Raw genomic sequence first — 20159 nt, 5'->3', positions numbered from 1 at the left:
TTTTGATCCTCATGGCTCTCTATTTTATCTTATTCTTTTGTTCTAACTTGTTACTAATTACTTAAGAATAATCATCATTAATCGATTAATGTATAATTGTTAATCCATCAAATACTAAGAAACTTGTTTGTGAGAAATTGGTGTGCTAGTAATCCTTACTTACACACTACTTCTCTAGTAAACTAATACTGTTATTTACTGGTAACTGTAGGGCCTTATTTAAACCAAAAAAATATGGCTGTTGCTATTGTGGGAGGGGCATTACTCTCTGCTTCTCTACTTCATATAAGATCATTTCCACTAGTGTATATAAAAAATTTTACCCATAATTAAAGTGATCTGCGTGCAAATTAATAAATAAGATTACTTCAAACATTACAGAACAAAATGAGGAAACACCCAAAATTGAAGTAATCTCACTAATCTGTGATCCAACAATAAGAAGTAGCCAAATTAAGGAAACACCCAAAATAATCACAATGACCTGAACTTTTTCCTACGCCTACATGAAATGGCAAGCATTTAAAATAACTTAAAGAACAAAAAACTGCAGAAGCATAAATTGAATTTTAACAGGGTTGAAATTTTAAAAAGTTAAATCATACTCTACTATCTACCAAAATAATGCAATAAACCCTAAACAGATAAACATATTGGGTGTTAATATTGCAATTCACATCAAAAACAGATTCAGTGTCAATATCCTAACTTACAACTAACTTCATTATATTATAATTTGCAAATACTAGCTCACTTTTTCATGACATTATCTTGAATAAATTCAAAATAAATTCACCCAACAACATATTTAGAACCAAAATTAGCATGATGAATAAACAGGAACAACAGTTAGTCAAACTAAGGGAACACCAAAAATATTTACGGCACCCTGATCTTCTGTATCCATAAATGAAATGCAGGGGTTTAAAACCACTTGCATGATTTCAGAAGAATTCATAGAAGTCAACCGTTGACAAGCAACTTAATTGCAAGCCAGAACCAAGGATTAACCATAATCTTTTGCACACACGACACTGGATATCTCGTCATACAGAACATCATTACTAAGATTGAAAATATTGCTCTTGGACTTCAATATAACAAGATATTGTCATAAAATGTCTAGTTGACCATAAGATATGATAGCACCCATGGAAATCATTAAAACAAGTAAATATTTTAAAGGAACTAATAACATTGGCAAAGGAATTACCACACATATATATCACCTAATAACTGCTTCTAGTTCTATAAAATTTTGGTTCTTAATCTTCACTGCTTACATTCCTATGCTTGCAATAACATGCTACACATGTTGTATCATCTAAAGTTCTCAACATTTCGGTTGCAACATGCTAAGATCTAATCACTATAACTACTACTAGTAGGAATTACCATTCTTGTACCCAAGCCATATGATTCAAGCTCTATTGCACTCTTCTGGTCTATCTTTGTAATCATTGGTGTCACATTTTCCAGACCCTGCAGATAGAAATTGTTGTTTATATTTCCATTGACAACTAAGTCCGTAATTTAGTAACTTGCATATACGCACTTATTTTTCCCTTCACTTCTTCCACAATGAAAGTTTTGCAAGATATCAATAAATAAATATTGATCCAAATTTGTTGGAATAAAGTTTAAACAAAGAGAGAGAAAGAAGGATTTAAAAAAAAGATTTTAATAAATAAATATTGATCCAAATTTGTTGAAACTTATTGTGACATAATGAATCAAACTTATCATTTTACAGTTCAATGTCAATTGTGACTTTTAGCAATATATTTTCTAGCGCATTGAAACAAATTTTCAGCTGCTAATGTGATATGTAATTCTTGGACTTGATAATTTTGTTGACGAAACAGCAATAGAACACTAAAAGCAGCTCCCTCATTAAGTTTTTGTTATGATACCCCTCCCCTCCCAACCATCCCTCTACAACATCATTTTAAGATCTTAAGTACATCTAACTTTTCCAAAAAATTCTCTCATTAGTCAATATTTCATCATCTTTTCATCGTATTAACTATCTCACAGCAACAAAATTCAGAATACACAGTTACCATCCTATTAGAGTTGTATGTAACAATCTAAGAAAGCAATCTTATTTTAGTTGCTATCCTATTAGACATGTATCTAAAGATCCAAGAAATCATATGCTGCATGACAAATTTACTCCGAATAAAAAAAGAACTAAAAACAATATTCTATCCTATTAACACTATTGGAAATGGAGATACACAGGATCAAAACCACCTTCACATAGTCACATAATTTCCACGGAAAAAACTAACGAAGGTATATACATCATAAATAGAGGATCTACATCATAGATAGGGCGCAGTGAGGGTACTTTTGGCAGGGCAATAGGATGTCATAATTTATTTCCATCCTTACATTATTCATTCCTATTAGTACAATCCAATCCCATGACTACTATAAATAAGATTTCAGCTTGCCATCAAACTTGTTCACCATACAAAACATATGTCATGAAAAGATAAAGTAACCAATAACTAAATAAAATGAAAATTTCATTACTTTTACAATGGGATGGTCGCCAAAATCATTCTTCAGTCAAGAAAATCATGTTCTAGATTCTTACTAATGAAAAAATCAACACAGTTTCATTTGTCTTTAAACTTCATCTAACAATTAATAAACTTATGCAACAAGTAGTCATGATAAGGATGTTAGAATTTTATGCACCTGTGTATATAAAGTTTGCAGCCAAAATAAAAGTGATCCATCTACAAATTTGGATCCAACAAGAAGTAGCCAAAGTAAGGAAACACCTAAAATAATCACAATGACCTGAACTTTACTGACAGAACAAAAAGCTGCAGAAGCAAAACTTTGAATAGGAACCAAATTTTAACAAGGCTGAACCAAGCTCTCAACATAATCAAATGCATTGAGGTAATGAGTGTTGGACAAGATATTAACGCGTTTAACACTATTATCTCTTCGGTCATAAAAAACTTCCTCAGAACGCTGCCTGCCTCTCAACATGAAGACATTTCCATTCTCAAATATAAATCCTGGAAATAGCATTTCAACACCGAGATGGTGAAAACTAATCTTTAGCAATTTAGTCCAAGAATTTTCATCTCCAAACTCCTTCATTTGCCATGCAATAAAATGAGTGTTCTTGTAATCATGAAGAAGATACAGGCTATTTCCCCAAACTCCCAGAGTTGGCTCTTCACGGGGGATCTCATCGATACCCTTTGGAAGCAGAATCTGTTTACTTGTATCCGATTTCAGGTCAAAAGAAACAAGCATTAACATATCAAGTGTAACAGCATCCCAATCATAATCAGCTCCATGCGGGTTACGGAGAGCTAGCCAATTAAGAGTGCCACCGATGAAGTAGCCATTATCTTCAGAAGAAAACGGAAAAGCAGGAAAACTGTTGATCCTCTTCCATGAACTGCCACCAAAGCTATAAACTTGCGTATTTACTGTTCCAGAAGAATCCCAAATGATAGCCAGTACCTTGTAACTGTCACTTGACTCATCATACCCAAACCCAAAAGCATTATGCATATTGACACGTAAGCACGGCGAGTTCTCTGAAATAAACCCTGTGAGAGGGTTCAATAAACGCAACCAGATATCGCAAATATCGTTCTTGGGGTGGTCAAGAATATGGGCCACACAAACCAACCCGTTGCATGAACCCAAAACCCAGTCTTGTACGTGTAGAGAGTAGCGATTCTCTTGAGCATCAAGAGTGGATGATGGATTTTGGATGAAAGATTCAACGCTACTAAACACTAAGCCCCTTTTTGCTTTTTCGTCGAGGGTGAGCCGTTGTGTTCGCGTAAAGAGGAGGATGGCATTTTTTGGTGATCGGTGAAGGTGAAGTTTGACGAAGTGAGGGTCGGAGATGATAGAGTTCCATGACTTGCAGACAAGCTTGAGGCGCGTGAGAGGCTTTGCAGGAACCCAAGAGAGGATCTCCATCACCACCACTTCACACAAGAGGACCGCCGCTGTTGGGTGTTGAGGCTCCATGTGCATTCCCTCAATGCAATTGTGTCTCTGGTGGCTAGGTTTTAAGATTGACCAGGGAATGAAGAGATGACACGTGTCCTGTTATTGTTGTGGTTAGTGGAGATTATTAACGTCGTTTCTGAAAACAAAAAATTTGTGATCCCGCACACATTTTTGGGATTTTATTAATATATAGGGGTGTGAAAGTAATTTCGTTTTCTAAGTTGTTTATGGTAGAGCTAATAAATATCTTTTTGTATTTTCAATAATCAGAATTATGCATCAGATGATAATAATAATAATAATACATATTAGTATATTGAGAACAGAAATAGAAAATTCTAAGCTATCCATGTCTTCCTAATAATGAGAACAGAAAAACTCAATCTCTTGAACTCAATAATTACATCAATTATCCAACTAAATAATTGCATCACAGTTATCATAAACTGATTTCAAAGCCTAGAAGCAGAGTGAAACTAAAAACATGAGGCATATAATAAATCAAAAGATCACCAATTGCAAATTTTTTAACAAGAATAGAAGTTAAGAACAATGAAATTAATAAATCATTCACGAAATTAAAAACAGCAGCAGCATTTAGCAACAAACATTTAGCATTCAGCACAAACAGCATTCAGCAACAAGACCATATCTGAACCCAACAATCAGCATTCAGCAACAAACATTACAAAACATTAACCAATAATCACACTAAACCTCCAACCAGCAACCAGCAATGACAAAATAGCAACAAACATTAGTACATAAACATTCCAAAACAGTGATGACACTAAACCTGCACCCAGCAACCAGCAATTACAAAACAGCAACATTATAAAACATTACAAAACATTACACAAAAAATTGAACGAAAATTCCAGAAATTAAAAAGAACAAGAAGAACCAAGCATTCAGAAATTAAACAGAGTCATCACTCATCAGTAAACAGAGCAAAATTAAAAGGAAGGAGCAGATCGAAGCAAAATTAAACAGAGCCATCACTCATCACTCATGAGTAACCACTAACCATGGCAAAACTAAAAGGAAGGAGCGGATGCGAAGCAAAATTAAAAAGACTAACAGAGCCATCAGTAACCAGAAGCAAAATTAAACAGATCCATCACTAACCTTCGACGGAGACACGGATGGCAACCGGCGAGACGACGACGATAGGCGAGGCGACGGCAAGCGGCGACCCAACGGTGAGCTGCTCCAAGCCACGAACAGAGAAGACAGGGAAGATGGGGATGACGAGTCGAGCTACCTGGTTCCGGACAGGGGGAAGAGGAAGAAGTGGAGGCGCCGAGAACCTGTGGACGGCGGCGGCAAGGATCCTAGGGCTAGGGTTCTCTTTGCTTTGCTTCAGAAGGGGCGAATGGGGGATGGGGGTGCACGAATGATTCTTGATTCGGAGAAGGGGGTGTTTCAGGATTTTTTTTTTTTTTTTTTAAATCACAAAACGGCGTCGTTTTTATAGAACCGTCTGGTTATCAGTTCGATTCAACCGACCGGTTCTCGGACGGTTCAGCGATTTCTGAACGGTTTTCTCTTCAGCATTTATTAGAAGTAAACCGGACCGCTTTTATGACCGGTTTTCAGAACCATGGTTTTGAGTTACTTTTCATCAAAGAAGAAGCAGCTGGATCTGGATATGAAGGAAATGAAAAATCTTAGTTGAAAGAAGCTCTGCTGCTAATTGCTTCTAATCATATCATTTGGTTTCTGACTAAATTCTACTTCTAAGGTAAGAATTCAGCTTTCTCTCTCTTTCTCTCTTCTTTAATTAGTGAGGTCCAAAATTAGAGGGAGAGACGGTAATAACATATGATAGAATCAATAACCACATTTTGGTCCTCATGGCTCTTCATTTTATCCTATTCATTGGTTTTAACTTGTTACTTATTACTTAAGAATAATCATCATTAACGGATTAAAGTATAATTGTAAATCCATCAAATTCTAAAAAACTTGTTTGTGAGAAATTTGTGTGTGCTTCTTTCCGAGACCATTTTGACATTTTTTTTTAAACAACAAGTTCAACACAATAAGGTAAAGCGGTTATAAAGTACAAATTTACTAAGTAATAAAACAGAAAATTAAACTGTAGTTATCTTTGACATTGCCATCAACAACTAGAAAGATCAAAATCAGTCCACTCTTTATAACTCTTAATTGACTTATTGATAACCTCCGCAATTCCTGAATATTCTGTCATTCCTTTTCAGCCAAGTATTCCAGGTGATAGTACAAAAACCAATCAACCACCTATTACGTTCATCCTTCCTAGCAGGAGTCCCTGTCCAACTCTTGAAGTGTTGCTTAATTGTTCCTGCAACAGGCCATAGTTTCTTATAGCCATTTTGACTATTAATCCTTACTTACATACTAGTTCCCTTGTAAACTAATACTGTTATTTACTTGTAACTGTAGGGTTTTATTTAAACCAAAGAAAATATGGCTGCTGCTATGGTGGGAGGGGCATTACTCTCTGCTTCTGTTCAGGTGTTGTTGGATAAGATCATTTCCAATGAGTTATTGAACTTCTTTAGGAGAAGGAAGCTTAATGTTTCACTTCTTGGAAAGATGAAGATGACATTGCTGAGTGTTCAAGCTGTTCTAAATGATTATTTGAAAGACTAGAGCACTTTGCACAGCAAATACACATCCTTCAACTGAAAGAAGGTGTTTCCAACAGTGTTTGGCAAGGGATGCCTACAAGTTCTGTGGTCGACAAAGCTGTCATTTATGGAAGAGATGATGAGAGAAAGAAGCTTAGAGAGTATGTGGTGTCAGAAGATGTTGGTGCTAGTAGCAATAAAATAGGAGTGATTGCAATTGTTGGCATGGGAGGGATTGGGAAAACAACCCTTGCTAAACTCCTATACAATGATGATGAAGTTAAAGACAAGTTTGATTTAAAAGCATGGGCATGTGTTTCATAGAAGTTTGATGTTTTCAGGGTCACTAAGACTGTGCTTGAATCGGTTACCTCAAAAACAACAAATACTGATAACTTGAATACTCTGCTATGCAAACCTTTCCTATCTTTCATTTGACATCTCTTGTTAGTGAAGATTTCTGGTCTTTACTTGCTGAACACGCATTTGGAGCACATAATTCCAGTGAAAGGTCCAACCTAGAAGGACTTGGAAGAGAAATTGTGAAAAAATGTGATGGTTTTCCTTCCCTTACCATTGAATGGATGGTCATTTGACTATTACCTATCAAACAAGGTAATATATGGCTTGTTGCCCAAGTTAAAACAGTTGCGGGTGTTATCTTTGTCACACTACAAGAATATCTCTGAGTTACAAGACTCCATTGGAGCTTTAAAACATTTGCGGCATTTAGATCTTTCTGGCACTAACATTAAAAGGTTGCCTTCTGTGGTTTGCAAGCTCTACAATCTACAGAGCTTGCTGTTGTCTGATTGTAAGTTTCTCACTGAATCACCTGAGGAGATAGGAATGTTGGTGAATCTTCGCCACCTCGACATTAGTGGAACTCAATTGCTGGACTAGAAAATCTCCAAACTTTATCTGGGTTTGTTGTTAGCAGACAGCAAAATGGATTAAGGTGGGAGAATTGCAAAAATTTCCCAATTTGCAGGGGAAGCTCTGCATTTCAAAGCTACAAAACATTGTTGACCTGTGATGCTTCACAAGCCAATATGAAGAAGAAAGAACAAATTGGAGATCTATCATTAGAATGGGATAGCTGCACTGCTCAAGAGTCCCAACATCTTGTATTGGAGCACCTGCAGCCTTCAACAAACTTGAACAAACTAACCATCTAATTCTATGGTGGAACCTGGTTTCCCAACTGGTTAGGTAATTCCTCATTTGCACTACCACCTGTTGGACAGCTTCATAATCTTAAAGAACTCATCATATTTGATATTATCTCAATGAAGACTGTTGGTCCTGAATTTTATGGATCTTGTTCTCCTTCATTTCAATCATTTTTCCCTTAGGCTCTCTCCCTGTGCTCAAGTGGCTCTACTTTATAGAATGTAAGAATCTGAAATTCATTTTTAATTTCAGAAGATGCACCCCAGTATCTCACATTTCTTCAAGGTTTCTACATTATAGAATGTCCTGAACTTGAATCATTTCCTCAACTTGGATTGCCAACTCCTAAGCTCAGACGTTTTTGGGTGTCATATTGCAACAAGCTTAATTCACTACCAGAACCGGTTAATGCTCTTGTTGGCCTTCAAGAATTGACAGTTCTTAACCTCCCAAGTATGCAGTTTTTTGCAAATGAAGGTCTTCCTATAAATACCTTTCCATATTACGTCTTTCTTATTTCAATTCTTTTAGTACCTATAAATATCTTTCTGTATTGTATCATTCTACACAACTTGAATACACATAAACCTTTTCTTTACTGCTCTCTCTTACCCTTTCTAACAGAAATATTATGAATGTGTAGAGTCATATCTTTATAACACCACTGCTCTTAAATTTTACTTGTTTCATAGGTTGTAGCAAACTATTTGTGAACCATGCTTGTGAAGTTGTGGGAAACTTGCTGTAACTTGAAGCAGAGGATAATATTCTCTATCGGATTTTGGTGTGCACATAGTATCTTTGTTTTAAGAGAAGCTCACAGCATATGGTGCAACCTCATGCAGCCAAGTTCAGCTCATGCATGCATGGTTGGCGTGATTAATTAAGTAGATGATAGTTGTAGAGTTAGTTATTGTTACTTGCCACGTAGGATCAGTTAGTTAGAGGCTAAGTTAGTTGTAGTTTGCTGCTATATAAGCCACGTGTATCAGCTAGTTTCATTTGAGATCTTTCACTTTAGATTGAGTTTATTCATCAATTCCATTTAATTTCTTCTCTCAATTCTCTCCAATTTAGTGTGCTCGTTCTGCTTCACTCACCAATCTTAAAGCATATTATCAATATGTCATTGTTTTTAAATAATCATTAAATATTTTACTTTGTGAAATTTTAATTTCTTTATATTTTAAACTCTCTAAACTATCCCTTTCCAATCAAACTTGTTTAGATAGACTTTTTTCTAAAAACCAATTTTGACGTCAAAATATCCATAAAACATAAAGAATCTCACAAAACTAAATAAAAAATATTATTATTATACAAAAATAGTGTTATATTTGCAATATGTTTCAAAAGAGTAATATAAGTAATTAATTCTAAAAATAGTGAAAATTGAGTTCATAAGTATGTAGTTAACACGCTAAAGCATGTTGAAATGTGTAGTAAAAATTAGATTACAAGAAAAATTCTAGATTCAGTTTTATTAATAGGTAGAGATCTGTAATAAAGATAAAATCGGAAACTAAATTTGCACACAACATTTTCTAGTGAATGCAACAGGGGACAACTTAGTATTAGCAGTACAGCAACGTCAGCAAATAGTGATAGCATCAAACTTTTCATTTTACAGTTCAATGTCAATTGTGACTTATAGCAGTATATTTTCTAATGCATTGAAACAAATTTTCAGCTGCTAATGTAATATGTAATTCTTGGACTGGATAATTTTGTTGACAAAACAGCAATAGAACACTAAAAGCAGCTCCCTCATTAAGTTTTTGTTATGATACCCCTTCCCTCCCAATAAAAAAATTCTCTGATTAGTCAATATTTTCTCTTTTTTTTTTTTCGTATTAACTATCTCACAGCAATAAAATTCAGAATACACATAGTTACCATTCTATTAGACATGTATGTAACAATCTAAGATAGCAATCTTATTTTAGTTGCTATCGTATTAGACATCTATCTAAAGATCCAAGAAATCATATGCTGCATGACAAATTTACTCCGAAGAAAAAAGAACTAAATCCAATACTCTGACACGTAAGTTTTTTGGTTCCAACACTATTGAAAATGGAGATACACAGGATCAAAACCACCCTCACATTATCACATAATTTCCACGGAAAAAACTAATGAAGGTATATACATCATAGATAGAGCATCTACATCATAGATAGGGTACTTTTGGCATGGCAATAGGATGTCATAATTTATTTCCATCCTTATATTTTTTTTTTTGGTGACTCAAATAAACTAAACAAAGAAAAATAAAACAAACAAAATAAAGAATTGCTTAAATAGAGGGACAGTCTCATTTAAGACTACTCTTAAATTCTTCACAAGGTGAAAGAAGACTCCACATGTGAAAGTTGTAACTTCATTGACATCTTTGCCATAGTATCTGCCACCGTGTTTGCATCTCTCATAATCAAACGAAAGTCAACACGCCAATTCCAATGCATGATATCTCTTATTTTGAGCACCAATGGATCAATAAACCCAAAACCATCTTGAGTAACAAGATTAAATGCTTTCACACAATCCGTCTCACAAATAACATCTCGTTGACCCACATCCCAAGCTAAGAGATATCCTCTCCAAATGGCAAACAATTCTCTTTGAAGAATACTATTACTCTCAATCATTCCCAAACACCCAGTTTGTCAACTCCCATTACAATCTCTAATAACACAAGCAAAACCAACACTATCACCCAAACCAAAATAACTACCATCACAATTAATCTTAAAAGTACAAATTAATCTTATATTATTCATTCCTATTAGTAAAATCCCATGACTACTATAAATAAGATTTCAGCTTGCCATCAAGCTTGCTCGCCATACAAAACATATGTCATGAAAACATAAAGTAACCAATAACTAAATAAAGAAAGTGAAAATTTCATTACTTTAACAATGGGATGGTCGCGAAAATCATTCTTCACTCCAGAAAATCATGTTCTAGATTCTTATTAATGAAAAAATCAACACAAACTTCATTTGTTTGTAAACTTCATCCAACAATTAGCAAAAATAAATAAACTTATGCAACAAGTAGTCATGATAAGGATGTTAGAATTTTATGCACTTGTATATATAAAGTTTGCAGCCAAAATAAAAGTGATCCATCTACAAATTTGGATCCAACAACAAGAAGTAGCCGAAGTAAGGAAACACCCAAAATAATCACAATGACCTGAACTTTGCTGGACCTACCTGAAATATAAAGATTTAAAATAACAGAACAAAAAGCTGCAGAAACAAAACTTTGAATAGGAACCGAATTTTAACAAGGCTGAACCAAGCTCTCAACATAATCAAATGCAATGAAGTAACTATTGTTGGCCAAGATATTAATGCGTTTAACACTATTATCTCTTCGGTCATAAAAAACTAACTCAAAACAATGCCTGCCTCTTAAGATGAAGATATTTCCATTCTCAAATATAAACTCTGGTAATAGCCTTTCAACACCGAGATGGTGAAAACTAATCTTTAGTAGTTGAGTCCAAGAATTTTCATCTCCAAACTCCTTCATTTGCCATGCAATAAAATGAGTGTTCTTGTAATTATGAAGAAGATACAGGCTATTTCCCCAAACTCCCAGAGTTGGCTCTTTATCGGGGATCTCATCGATACCCTTTGGAAGCAGAATCTGTTTATGTGTATCCGATTTCAGGTCAAAAGAAACAATCATTAGCATATCAAGTGTAACAGCAGCCCAATCATAATGAGCTCCATGCGGGTTACGGAGACCTAGCCAATTAAGAGAGCCACCGATGAAGTGGCCATTATCTTCAACAGAAAACGGAAAAGCAGGGAAACTGTTGGCCCTCTTCCAAGAACTGCCACCGAAGCTATAAACTTGCGCAGTTACTGTTCCAGAAGAATCCCGACTGACAGTCACTACCTTGTAACTGTCACTTGACTCATCATACCCAAACCCAGAAGCAGTATGCATACTGACACGTAAGCACGGCGAGTTCTCTGAAATAAACCCTCCGAGAGGGTTCAATAAACGAAACCAGATATCGCAAATATCCTTGTTGGGGTGGTAAAGAATACGGGCCACACAAACCAACCCGTTGCATGAACCCGAAACCCGGTCTTGTAAGTGTAGAGAGTGGCGATTCTCTTGAGCATCAAGAGTGGATGATGGATTTCGGATGAAAGATTCAACGGTACTCAACACTAAGCCATGTTTTTCTTCTTCGCCGGCGGTGAGCGCTTGTGTTCGCGTAAGGAGGAGGATGGCATTTTTGGGTGAACGGTGAAGGTGAAGTTTGACGAAGTGAGGGTGGGAGATGATGGAGTTCCATGACTTGCACACAAGCTTCAGGCGCGTGACAGGCTTTGCTGGAACCCAAGAGAGGATCTCCATCACCACTTCACACAAGAGGACCGCCGCCGTTGGGTGTTGAGCCGCCATGTGCATACCCTCAAAATGCAATTGCAAAGGCAGTTTTGGCATTATAAGGTAGTTTTTGATAAAGCTTTTATTTTTAAAAAAGATAATATTTATGTTTGGTAAATCAAATTAAAAATGACTTTTAATAAATACAAATAACAATATTTATGGTTGGTAAAATAATTTTTAAAATTTAAAAATACTATTTAAATTTAAAAGTTTGTTAATATATAAAATTATATTAGATTTTTAAATTTTAAATTTTAAAAAATTTTACTTTAATTATTTTTAAATAATAATAATAAAAATAATGATAATAATAATAATAATACAGATTAGTTTATTAATTTTTTTGTTAAGGTTGATGTTGACTTTGACTTTGACTTTGAGTTTTGAGTGACTTCTCATCAAAGAAGAAGCAGCTGGATATGGATATGAAGAAAATGAAGTATCTTAGTTGACAGAAGCTCTGCTGCTAATTGCTTCTCATCATATCATTTAGTTTCTGATTAAATTCTACTTCTAAGGTAAGAATTCAGCTCTCTCTCACTCTTTCTCTTTTCTTTAATTAGTGAGGTCCAAAATTAGAGAGAGAGAGAGACTGTAGTAACATCTGCTGATAGAATCAATAAACCACATTCTGGTTGGCGCTCTATTTTATCCTATTCATTTGTTCTAATTTGTTACTAATTACTTAAGAATAATCATCATTAACTGATTAAAGTATAATTGTAAATCCATCAAATACTAAGAAACTTGTTCTTGAGAAATTTGTGTGCTATATATTAATCCTTATTTACACACTACTTCTCTTGTAAACTAATACTGTTAATTACTGGTAACTGTAGGGTCTTATTTAAACCAAAGAAACTATGGCTGCTGCTATTGTGGGAGGGGCATTACTCTCTGCTTCTGTTCAGGTGTTGTTGGATAAGATCATTTCCAATGAGTTCTTGGACTTCTTTAATGTTTCACTTCTTGGAAAGATGAAAATGAAGTTAAAGACAAGTTTGATTTAAAAGCATGGGCATGTGTTTCAAAGGATTTTGATGGTTTTCAGGGTCACTAAGACTGTGCTTGAATCGGTTACCTCAAAAACAACAAATACTGATAACTTGAATACTTTGCTATGCAAACCTTTCCTATCTTCCAGTTGACATCTCTTGATAGTGAAGATTGCTGGTCTTTACTTGCTGAACACGCATTTGGAGCAAATAATTCCAGTGAAAGGTCCAACCTAGAAGGAATTGGAAGAGAAATTGTGAAAAAATTTGATGGTTTGCCTTTAGCTGCAGTTGCATTGGGGGGTCTTCTTCGCACCAAATTGTTGAAAAATGATTGGAATAAGGTACTTAGAAGTAACATTTGGGATCTTCCAAATTTGAATGTGCAACCTGCTCTGCTACTAAGCTACTTAGAGCTTGCTGTTGTCTGATTGTAAGTTTCTCACTGAATTACCTGAGGAGATAGGAATGTTGGTGAATCTTCGCCACCTCAACATTAGTGGAACTCAATTGCAGGACTAGAAAATCTCCAAACTTTATCTGGGTTTGTTGTTAGCAGACAGCAAAATGGATTGAATGTGGGAGAATTGCAAAAATTTCCCAATTTGCAGGGGAAGCTCTGCATTTCAAAGCTACAAAACATTGTTGACCAGGGGAATTTTACTTGTTTAATAGGTTGTAGCAAACTATTTGTGAACCATGCTTGTGGAGTTGTGGAAAACTTGCTGTAACTTGAAGCAGAGGATAATATTCTCTATCAAATTTTGGTGTCCACGTAGCATCTATGTTTTAAGAGAAGCTCACAGCATATGGTGCAACCTCATGCAGCCAAGTTCAGCTCATGCATGCATGGTTGGTGTGACTAAATTAAGTAGATGATAGTTGTAGAGTTAGTTATTGTTACTTGCCACGTAGGATCAGTTAGTTAGAGGCTAAGTTAGTTGTAGTTTGCTGCTATATAAGCCACGTGTATCAGCTACTTTCATTTGAGATCTTTCACTTTAGATTGAGTTTATTCATCAATTCCATTTAATCTCTTCTCTCAATTCTCTCCAACTTAGTGTGCTCTGCTTCACTCACCAATCTTTAAAGCATATTATCAATATGTCATTGTTTTTATATAATAATTAAATATTTTATTTTGTGAAATTTTAATTTTTTTATATTTTAAACTCTTTGAACTCTCCCTTTCCAATCAAACTTGTTTTGTTAGACTTTTTAATTCGCATGGATGAAGAATCTAGGCCAACACTTAGATAAACAGATTGGGTGTTAATATTGCAATTCATATCAAAATCAGATTCAGTGTCAATATCCTAACTCACAACTAACTTCAGTATATTATAATTTGCAAATACTAGCTCACTTTCTCATGACAATATGTTGAATAAATTCAAAATAAATTCACCCAACAACATATTTAGAACCAAAATTAGCATGAAGAATGAAAACAACAGTTAGTCAAACTAAGGGAACACCAAAAGTATTTACGGCACCCTGATCTTCTGTATCCTTAAATGAAATGCAAGGGTTTAAAGCCACTTGCATGATTTCAGAAGAATTCATAGAATTCAACCGTTGACAAGGAACTTAATTGCAAGCCAGAACCAAGGATTGACCATAATCTTTTGCATACTTGACACTGGATATCTCGTGATACAAAACATCATTACTAAGATTAAAAATATTGCTCTTGGTCTTCAATATAACAAGATATTGTCATAAAATGTCTAGTTGAACATAAGATATGATAGCACCAGTGGAAATCATGAAAACAAGTAAATATTTTAAAGGAACTAATAACATTGGCAAAGAAATAACAGAACAAAAAGCTGCAGAAGCAAAACTTTGAATAGGAACCAAATTTTAACAAGGCTGAACCAAGCTCTCAACATAATCAAATGCAATGAAGTAACTATTGTTGGCCAAGATATTAATGCGTTTAATACTATTATCTCTTCGGTCATAAAAAACTTCCTCAAAACGATGCCTGCCTCTCAACATGAAGATATTTCCATTCTCAAATATAAACACTGGTAATAGCCTTTCAACACCGAGATGGTGAAAACTAATCTTTAGCAATTGAGTCCAAGAATTCTCATCTCCAAACTCCTTCATTTGCCATGCAATAAAATGAGTGTTCTTGTAATCATGAAGAAGATACAGGCTATTTCCCCAAACTCCCAGAGTTGGCTCTTCACGGGGGACCTCATCGATACCCTTTGGAAGCAGAATCTGTTTATGTGTATCAGATTTCAGGTCAAAAGAAACAATCATTAACATATCAAGTGTAACAGCAGCCCAATCATAATCATCTCCATGCGGGTTACGGACACCTAGCCAATTAAGAGTGCCACCGATGAACTGGCCATTATCTTCAACACAATACGGAAAAGCAGGGAAACTGTTGATCGTCTTCCAAGAACTGCCACGGAAGCTATAAACTTGCGCAGTTACTGTTCCAGAAGAATCCCGAATGAGAGTCACTACCTTGTAACTGTCACTTGACTCATCATACCCAAACCCAAAAGCAGTATGCACATTGATACGTAAGCACGGCGAGTTCTCTGAAATAAACCCTGTGAGAGGGTTCAATAAACGGAACCAGATATCGCAAATATCGTTGTTGGGGTGGCAAAGAATATGGGCCACACAAACCAACCCGTTGCATGAACCCGAAACCCAGTCTTCTACGTGTAGAGAGTGGCGATTCTCTTGAGCATCAGGAGTGGATGATGGATTTTGGATGAAAGATTCAACGCTAGTCAACACTAAGCCCCATTTTTCTTTTTCGAGGGTGAGCGCTGGTGTTCGCGTAAAGAGGAGGATGGCATTTTTAGGTGAACGGTGAAGGTGAAGTTTGACGAAGTGAGGGTGGGAGATGATGGAGTTCCATGACTTGCACACAAGCTTCAGGCGCGTGACAGACTTTGCAGGAAACCAAGAGAGGATCTCCATCACCACTTCACACAACAGGAGCGCCGCTGTTGCGTGTTGAGGCGCCATGTGCATGCCCTCGAAATGAAACGAAGAACGTAAATGTAATTGTATTATAAGGTGAATGAGATTTGGATTCTTTAAATTTTAAATTTTATTTTAGAGAATAAAGTGTAATTTGGCTCATCTTTAAACGTTCCTTGCTAAGTATGGAGTGCTGCACACCTTGTTAATTCGTTAAATCTGAACTCTTCATTTATTATATCTTATTTGAATGGTCTGAATTTAAAAAGGTAACCTGTTAATCAGGTTAACCATTTTTTTTTATAAATTTTAGATTTTTTTTAAGTTTCAGATATTGAGCTGAAGTCCAAACAAAAAAAAAAAAGTATATAAATATTAAAAACAACATGTATGTACAACAGAAAAAATTACTGGACTTTAGAATTAAAATAAATAATATATGAAAAATAAATTGAAAATTTATGTACTAAATTCATAAAAAAAGATATATTAGAATCATAAAAAAAATAATATTAAATATATATTATGTATATAATATTAAAATTTAAATAAATTTTATTTTGTGTAAAACAAAATTATAATATTAAATATAAACACAATAATAAAAAATTTTGTGTTATATAAATTTAATTAATACATATATATAATTTTATTTTATGTGAAACAAAATTATAACATTAAATATGAAGTGAATGATAACATATTTTGTATTATATAAATTTAATTTAAAAAACATATATATAACGTAAGAAGTAAACAAATATATAATAATTTTATTTTGTGTGAAACAAAAATTCATATAAAAAAATATTTATATAATTTTTTTATTAACAATTTTTTATTGAAATATGTTATTTTACTATATTTAAAATTTATTATTTTGTATTAAAAATATATTATTAATTTTTTTTAAAATAATATTTTCTTTTTTTTTGTTCAAATACTATAACAAAAATTTTTTTACGTAACTGCGACTATTCAATAAATATTATATAAGTTAATAAAAGAAAGAAGTACTCATTTTTTTTTTACCCAAAATAGGAAGACTCAAATCCGCAACATTTTAAGTGAGTATAAGAAGACTATACCATTTGAATTATAACTCGATGGCAAAGAAAAAAATACTCTTAATTATATATTAAATAGAATAATTATTTATTAGCTCATTCTTATACAAATAAAAATTTCTCTTAATTTTATATCTGTAATATTTTATATCAATTAGCTTTAAAGTTTAATTATTTTTTGAATAAATTAATAAAAAGTAATACAAATAATTGTTTAAATAGAATTGTATTTTAATTTTTCATTCTATTACGCACACGTCGAGGATAATTTGAAATAAAAGATAATAGACTTGAGTTAGCCAGCCAGCAGCGGCGACAAAAAGACTTCTTCCTCTTCTATGGCCTTCCTCTTCTATGGCAGCGATTTTTCGGCTTCATGACAGAGGTGGAAGGGAGTGGGTTCTGTGGCTAGCTAGAACGATAATGGAAGCACCGTCAGCAAACAAAATAGTGAAGATGTTTGAAGACATTGCATCGACAATAACAAAGTAATGGAAGAATTCGATCAAGTTTTTCTGAGTACCTCTGTGGTGTAAAGGTCCTGTGTTAAACGTGGGAATTAATTTTTTTGTCGGTATCAATTTGTTTACTCAGCCCATCACAAAAAAATAATAACAATAATAAATAAATTTAATTTACCTGATAACTTTTGATAGTAGATTAACTTTTAAAGAGTGCTGCACTCTCTACTTTACCTGGAGTGCACTAGCTTTCGCCGTGTAATTTTTGATCTTTTATTTTATAGATGAAATTAAAAAATATAAAAAATTATTTAAGGACGTGTGATCACATTTTAAAGGAAAAGTATATAGAACCAAAAGGGATCAGCCAAAAATTAAACAAAACCATATTAATTTATATTAATAATTAATTTTAAATTTTTTAAATTCAAAATTTAAAAAATTTAAAATTAATTAGATAAACCTAATTAAAACCTATAAAAGCTTTTCTCTTTTCTCTCACGTTAACCTACTCACTTTCAACAATTACACAGATCTCTCTCTTGCCAATGCTGCTGGAAGCGCCGGCGACTTCTATGCTCTCCGCGACGCCCTCAACACAGAACCCCTACCAGCATTGAAGTGCGGAATATTCTCCCGTTCACGAACCTATACAGAAGAGTAAAAGCATGAGATCACATGATCTTTGATGAAAGTGAAGACAAATACCGTTACGGTTATTACTGTACCACGAGCTCAACCACGTCCAAAGGAGGCAAATTGGATTCAAGAGCTTCGACGCCAATTTGAAGGCAGTGGTGGAGGGCTTCTTCACAGGGCTGGCGGCGGTCATGTGGCAGTGAACGGAAGATGTCGCGGGCGCCGCCATGAACAGCTATAGCCCAACCCATCGCAGCTTTTGCTTTTTTATTTTTAGTGTTTTTTATTTTTAATTTTTATAAAAAAAAGTGAAAATAATAAAATTTTATTTTTTATTTTTATTTTATGTTTTTTTTTGTTGCAGATGTTGCTCTCTGCGTTTTATGATATTAGGTGCTGTTTTGATGATTAAAGAGACTGCAAACTACACAATTATAGAATTATAAAAAAAAAACATTCATTTAATATGAAAAAAAAATCTTAATACTTAACAAAAGAAACATCCAATTATATTTTAGCAAAAATAATTAAATATCTATAAAATTTAAAAAAAAATAAAATTTTTAAAAAAATAAAGACATTCACATTTGCAATACAAAAAAATACGAAAAATATATAAAAGAACATCCATTTAGTATGAAAAAAAAAATATTCTGATACTTAGCAGAAGAAACATCCATATATATTAATTCGTATAAATTTTGAATTCACCAAAAGTATTTTGGCTGATTTTTGGCTAATATCCTTTTGGTTCCTAGCATTGCTCCATTTTAAAATTTAGAGAATTTAAATTTAAATTCAAATTGATTGTGTCTGGCGTGTTACGGTAAATTTTAGAAGGTTAAATTTAACAGTGTTTGTATAGTTTTCTGGAGTGTTTGAGAATACTCTAGATGGTTCCGGAACGTTCTAGAATGTCCTAAAAGGTCCCGGAATACCCTAGAAGGTTCTAGAAGACTCTGGAAGGTCATAGAGTATTCTAGAAGAGTGTAGATGTATATAGAAGTATAAAGAGTGATATGGAATAATCTAGAAACATTTAGAGAGTTGTGGTAGGATAGATATTTGTAAAGAAGGTTCTGGATGATTAATCTGGACCGTTGATTAGATTTAATCCTAACCATCCATTGAGGAGGTGGATGGCTATAAATATGGATGAGAGTTAGAGTTTGGGTGTGAATCATCTGTAACCACACTTGAGCAATAAAGTGTTCTTCCACCAAAGCTTCCTTTCTCTTGTGTTCTCTTGTATTCTTAGCTTTATTGCTAAGTATTGAGGGTTAGGCTGACTTGGTCTTAGCTCAAGAGGTTGAGTAAGTTCGAGTGCCATCACGGTAGCGTTGGAGTGTGTCCAAGGCCGTGACAATTTGGTATCAGAGCAAGGTTCGAGAGGGAGCACAAGTCGCTTGTGGGTATGGCTTCTAGTATCACCATGGAGCATGTTGAGTCTCAAAGGGGAAGGAATGCTATTCCTTCTCAATGGGGAGGCAAGAAGGTCCGTTCTTCAAGTGAGCCTAGAGGTAAGGACTCTAACTTCTTAGAAGAGAGAGTTTTTGTGTTGGAGAAGGTTCTATCCTCTATGGATGAGCGGTTCCAAAGGATAGAACATGATAAGGAGACCCTCGAGGCTCACGTGTTAGGAGAACTAGATGCTTTCAAAGAAAGCATGCTCCAAATCGAAGAGAAGCTTGAGAATTCCTTGAAGCTATTTGAGGAAGTTCGAGTTTGGTTCGAGGAGGCAAAATCTCGACCAACCATTATAAGGGAGACGACAAGGATTGATCTCCCCAAGCCAAAGGAGTTCAAGGGCGTAAGGGA

At 34.4% G+C, this 20159-nt stretch overlaps 3 protein-coding genes and 1 long non-coding RNA gene across 7 annotated transcripts; 1 reads left to right on the top strand and 3 right to left on the bottom strand.

Annotated features, from left to right (window-relative positions):
- Positions 1-1065: 1065 nt before the first annotated feature.
- Positions 1066-5778, bottom strand: LOC112782459 (F-box/kelch-repeat protein At3g23880). Of its 4 annotated transcripts, none has more exons than XR_003816221.2 (3): positions 5131-5438; positions 2710-4138; positions 1066-1482 (listed from the first exon to the last, which is right to left on the bottom strand). XR_003816221.2 is itself a non-coding variant. In XM_072229431.1 (2 exons), the coding sequence occupies exon 2, from the start codon at positions 4024-4026 to the stop codon at positions 2875-2877; it is 1152 nt and encodes a 383-aa protein (XP_072085532.1). In that variant the 5' UTR covers positions 4027-4138; positions 5131-5778; the 3' UTR covers positions 2631-2874. The 4 variants fall into 4 exon arrangements, 2 of the variants coding, with proteins under 2 accessions (XP_072085532.1, XP_025680633.1); XR_003816220.2 differs by having other exon boundaries at positions 2710-4098; positions 5131-5421; XM_072229431.1 differs by lacking the exon at positions 1066-1482 and having other exon boundaries at positions 2631-4138; positions 5131-5778.
- On the top strand, positions 5609-8855 carry LOC112782462 (uncharacterized). The gene is made up of 4 exons (XR_003816223.2): positions 5609-5746; positions 6228-7832; positions 8046-8270; positions 8486-8855. It is a non-coding gene; the product is annotated as an uncharacterized lncRNA (long non-coding RNA).
- A 2232-nt stretch (positions 8856-11087) lies between these two features.
- Positions 11088-12230, bottom strand: LOC112786605 (F-box/kelch-repeat protein At3g23880-like). Its single transcript, XM_025829975.3, has one exon. The coding sequence runs from the start codon at positions 12228-12230 to the stop codon at positions 11088-11090; it is 1143 nt and encodes a 380-aa protein (XP_025685760.3).
- Positions 12231-15079: 2849 nt separating this feature from the next.
- Positions 15080-16219, bottom strand: LOC112786604 (F-box/kelch-repeat protein At3g23880-like). The gene has a single exon (XM_025829974.1). It carries the CDS (start codon positions 16217-16219, stop codon positions 15080-15082), a length of 1140 nt encoding a protein of 379 aa, XP_025685759.1.
- Positions 16220-20159: the final 3940 nt, after the last annotated feature.

The sequence above is a fragment of the Arachis hypogaea genome, chromosome 20 (genome assembly GCF_003086295.3).
Source record: "Arachis hypogaea cultivar Tifrunner chromosome 20, arahy.Tifrunner.gnm2.J5K5, whole genome shotgun sequence".
Taxonomy (NCBI): Eukaryota; Viridiplantae; Streptophyta; class Magnoliopsida; order Fabales; family Fabaceae; genus Arachis; species Arachis hypogaea.
The sequence above is the reverse complement of the archived record's forward strand: the minus strand, read 5'-3'. Positions and strand labels throughout refer to the sequence as shown.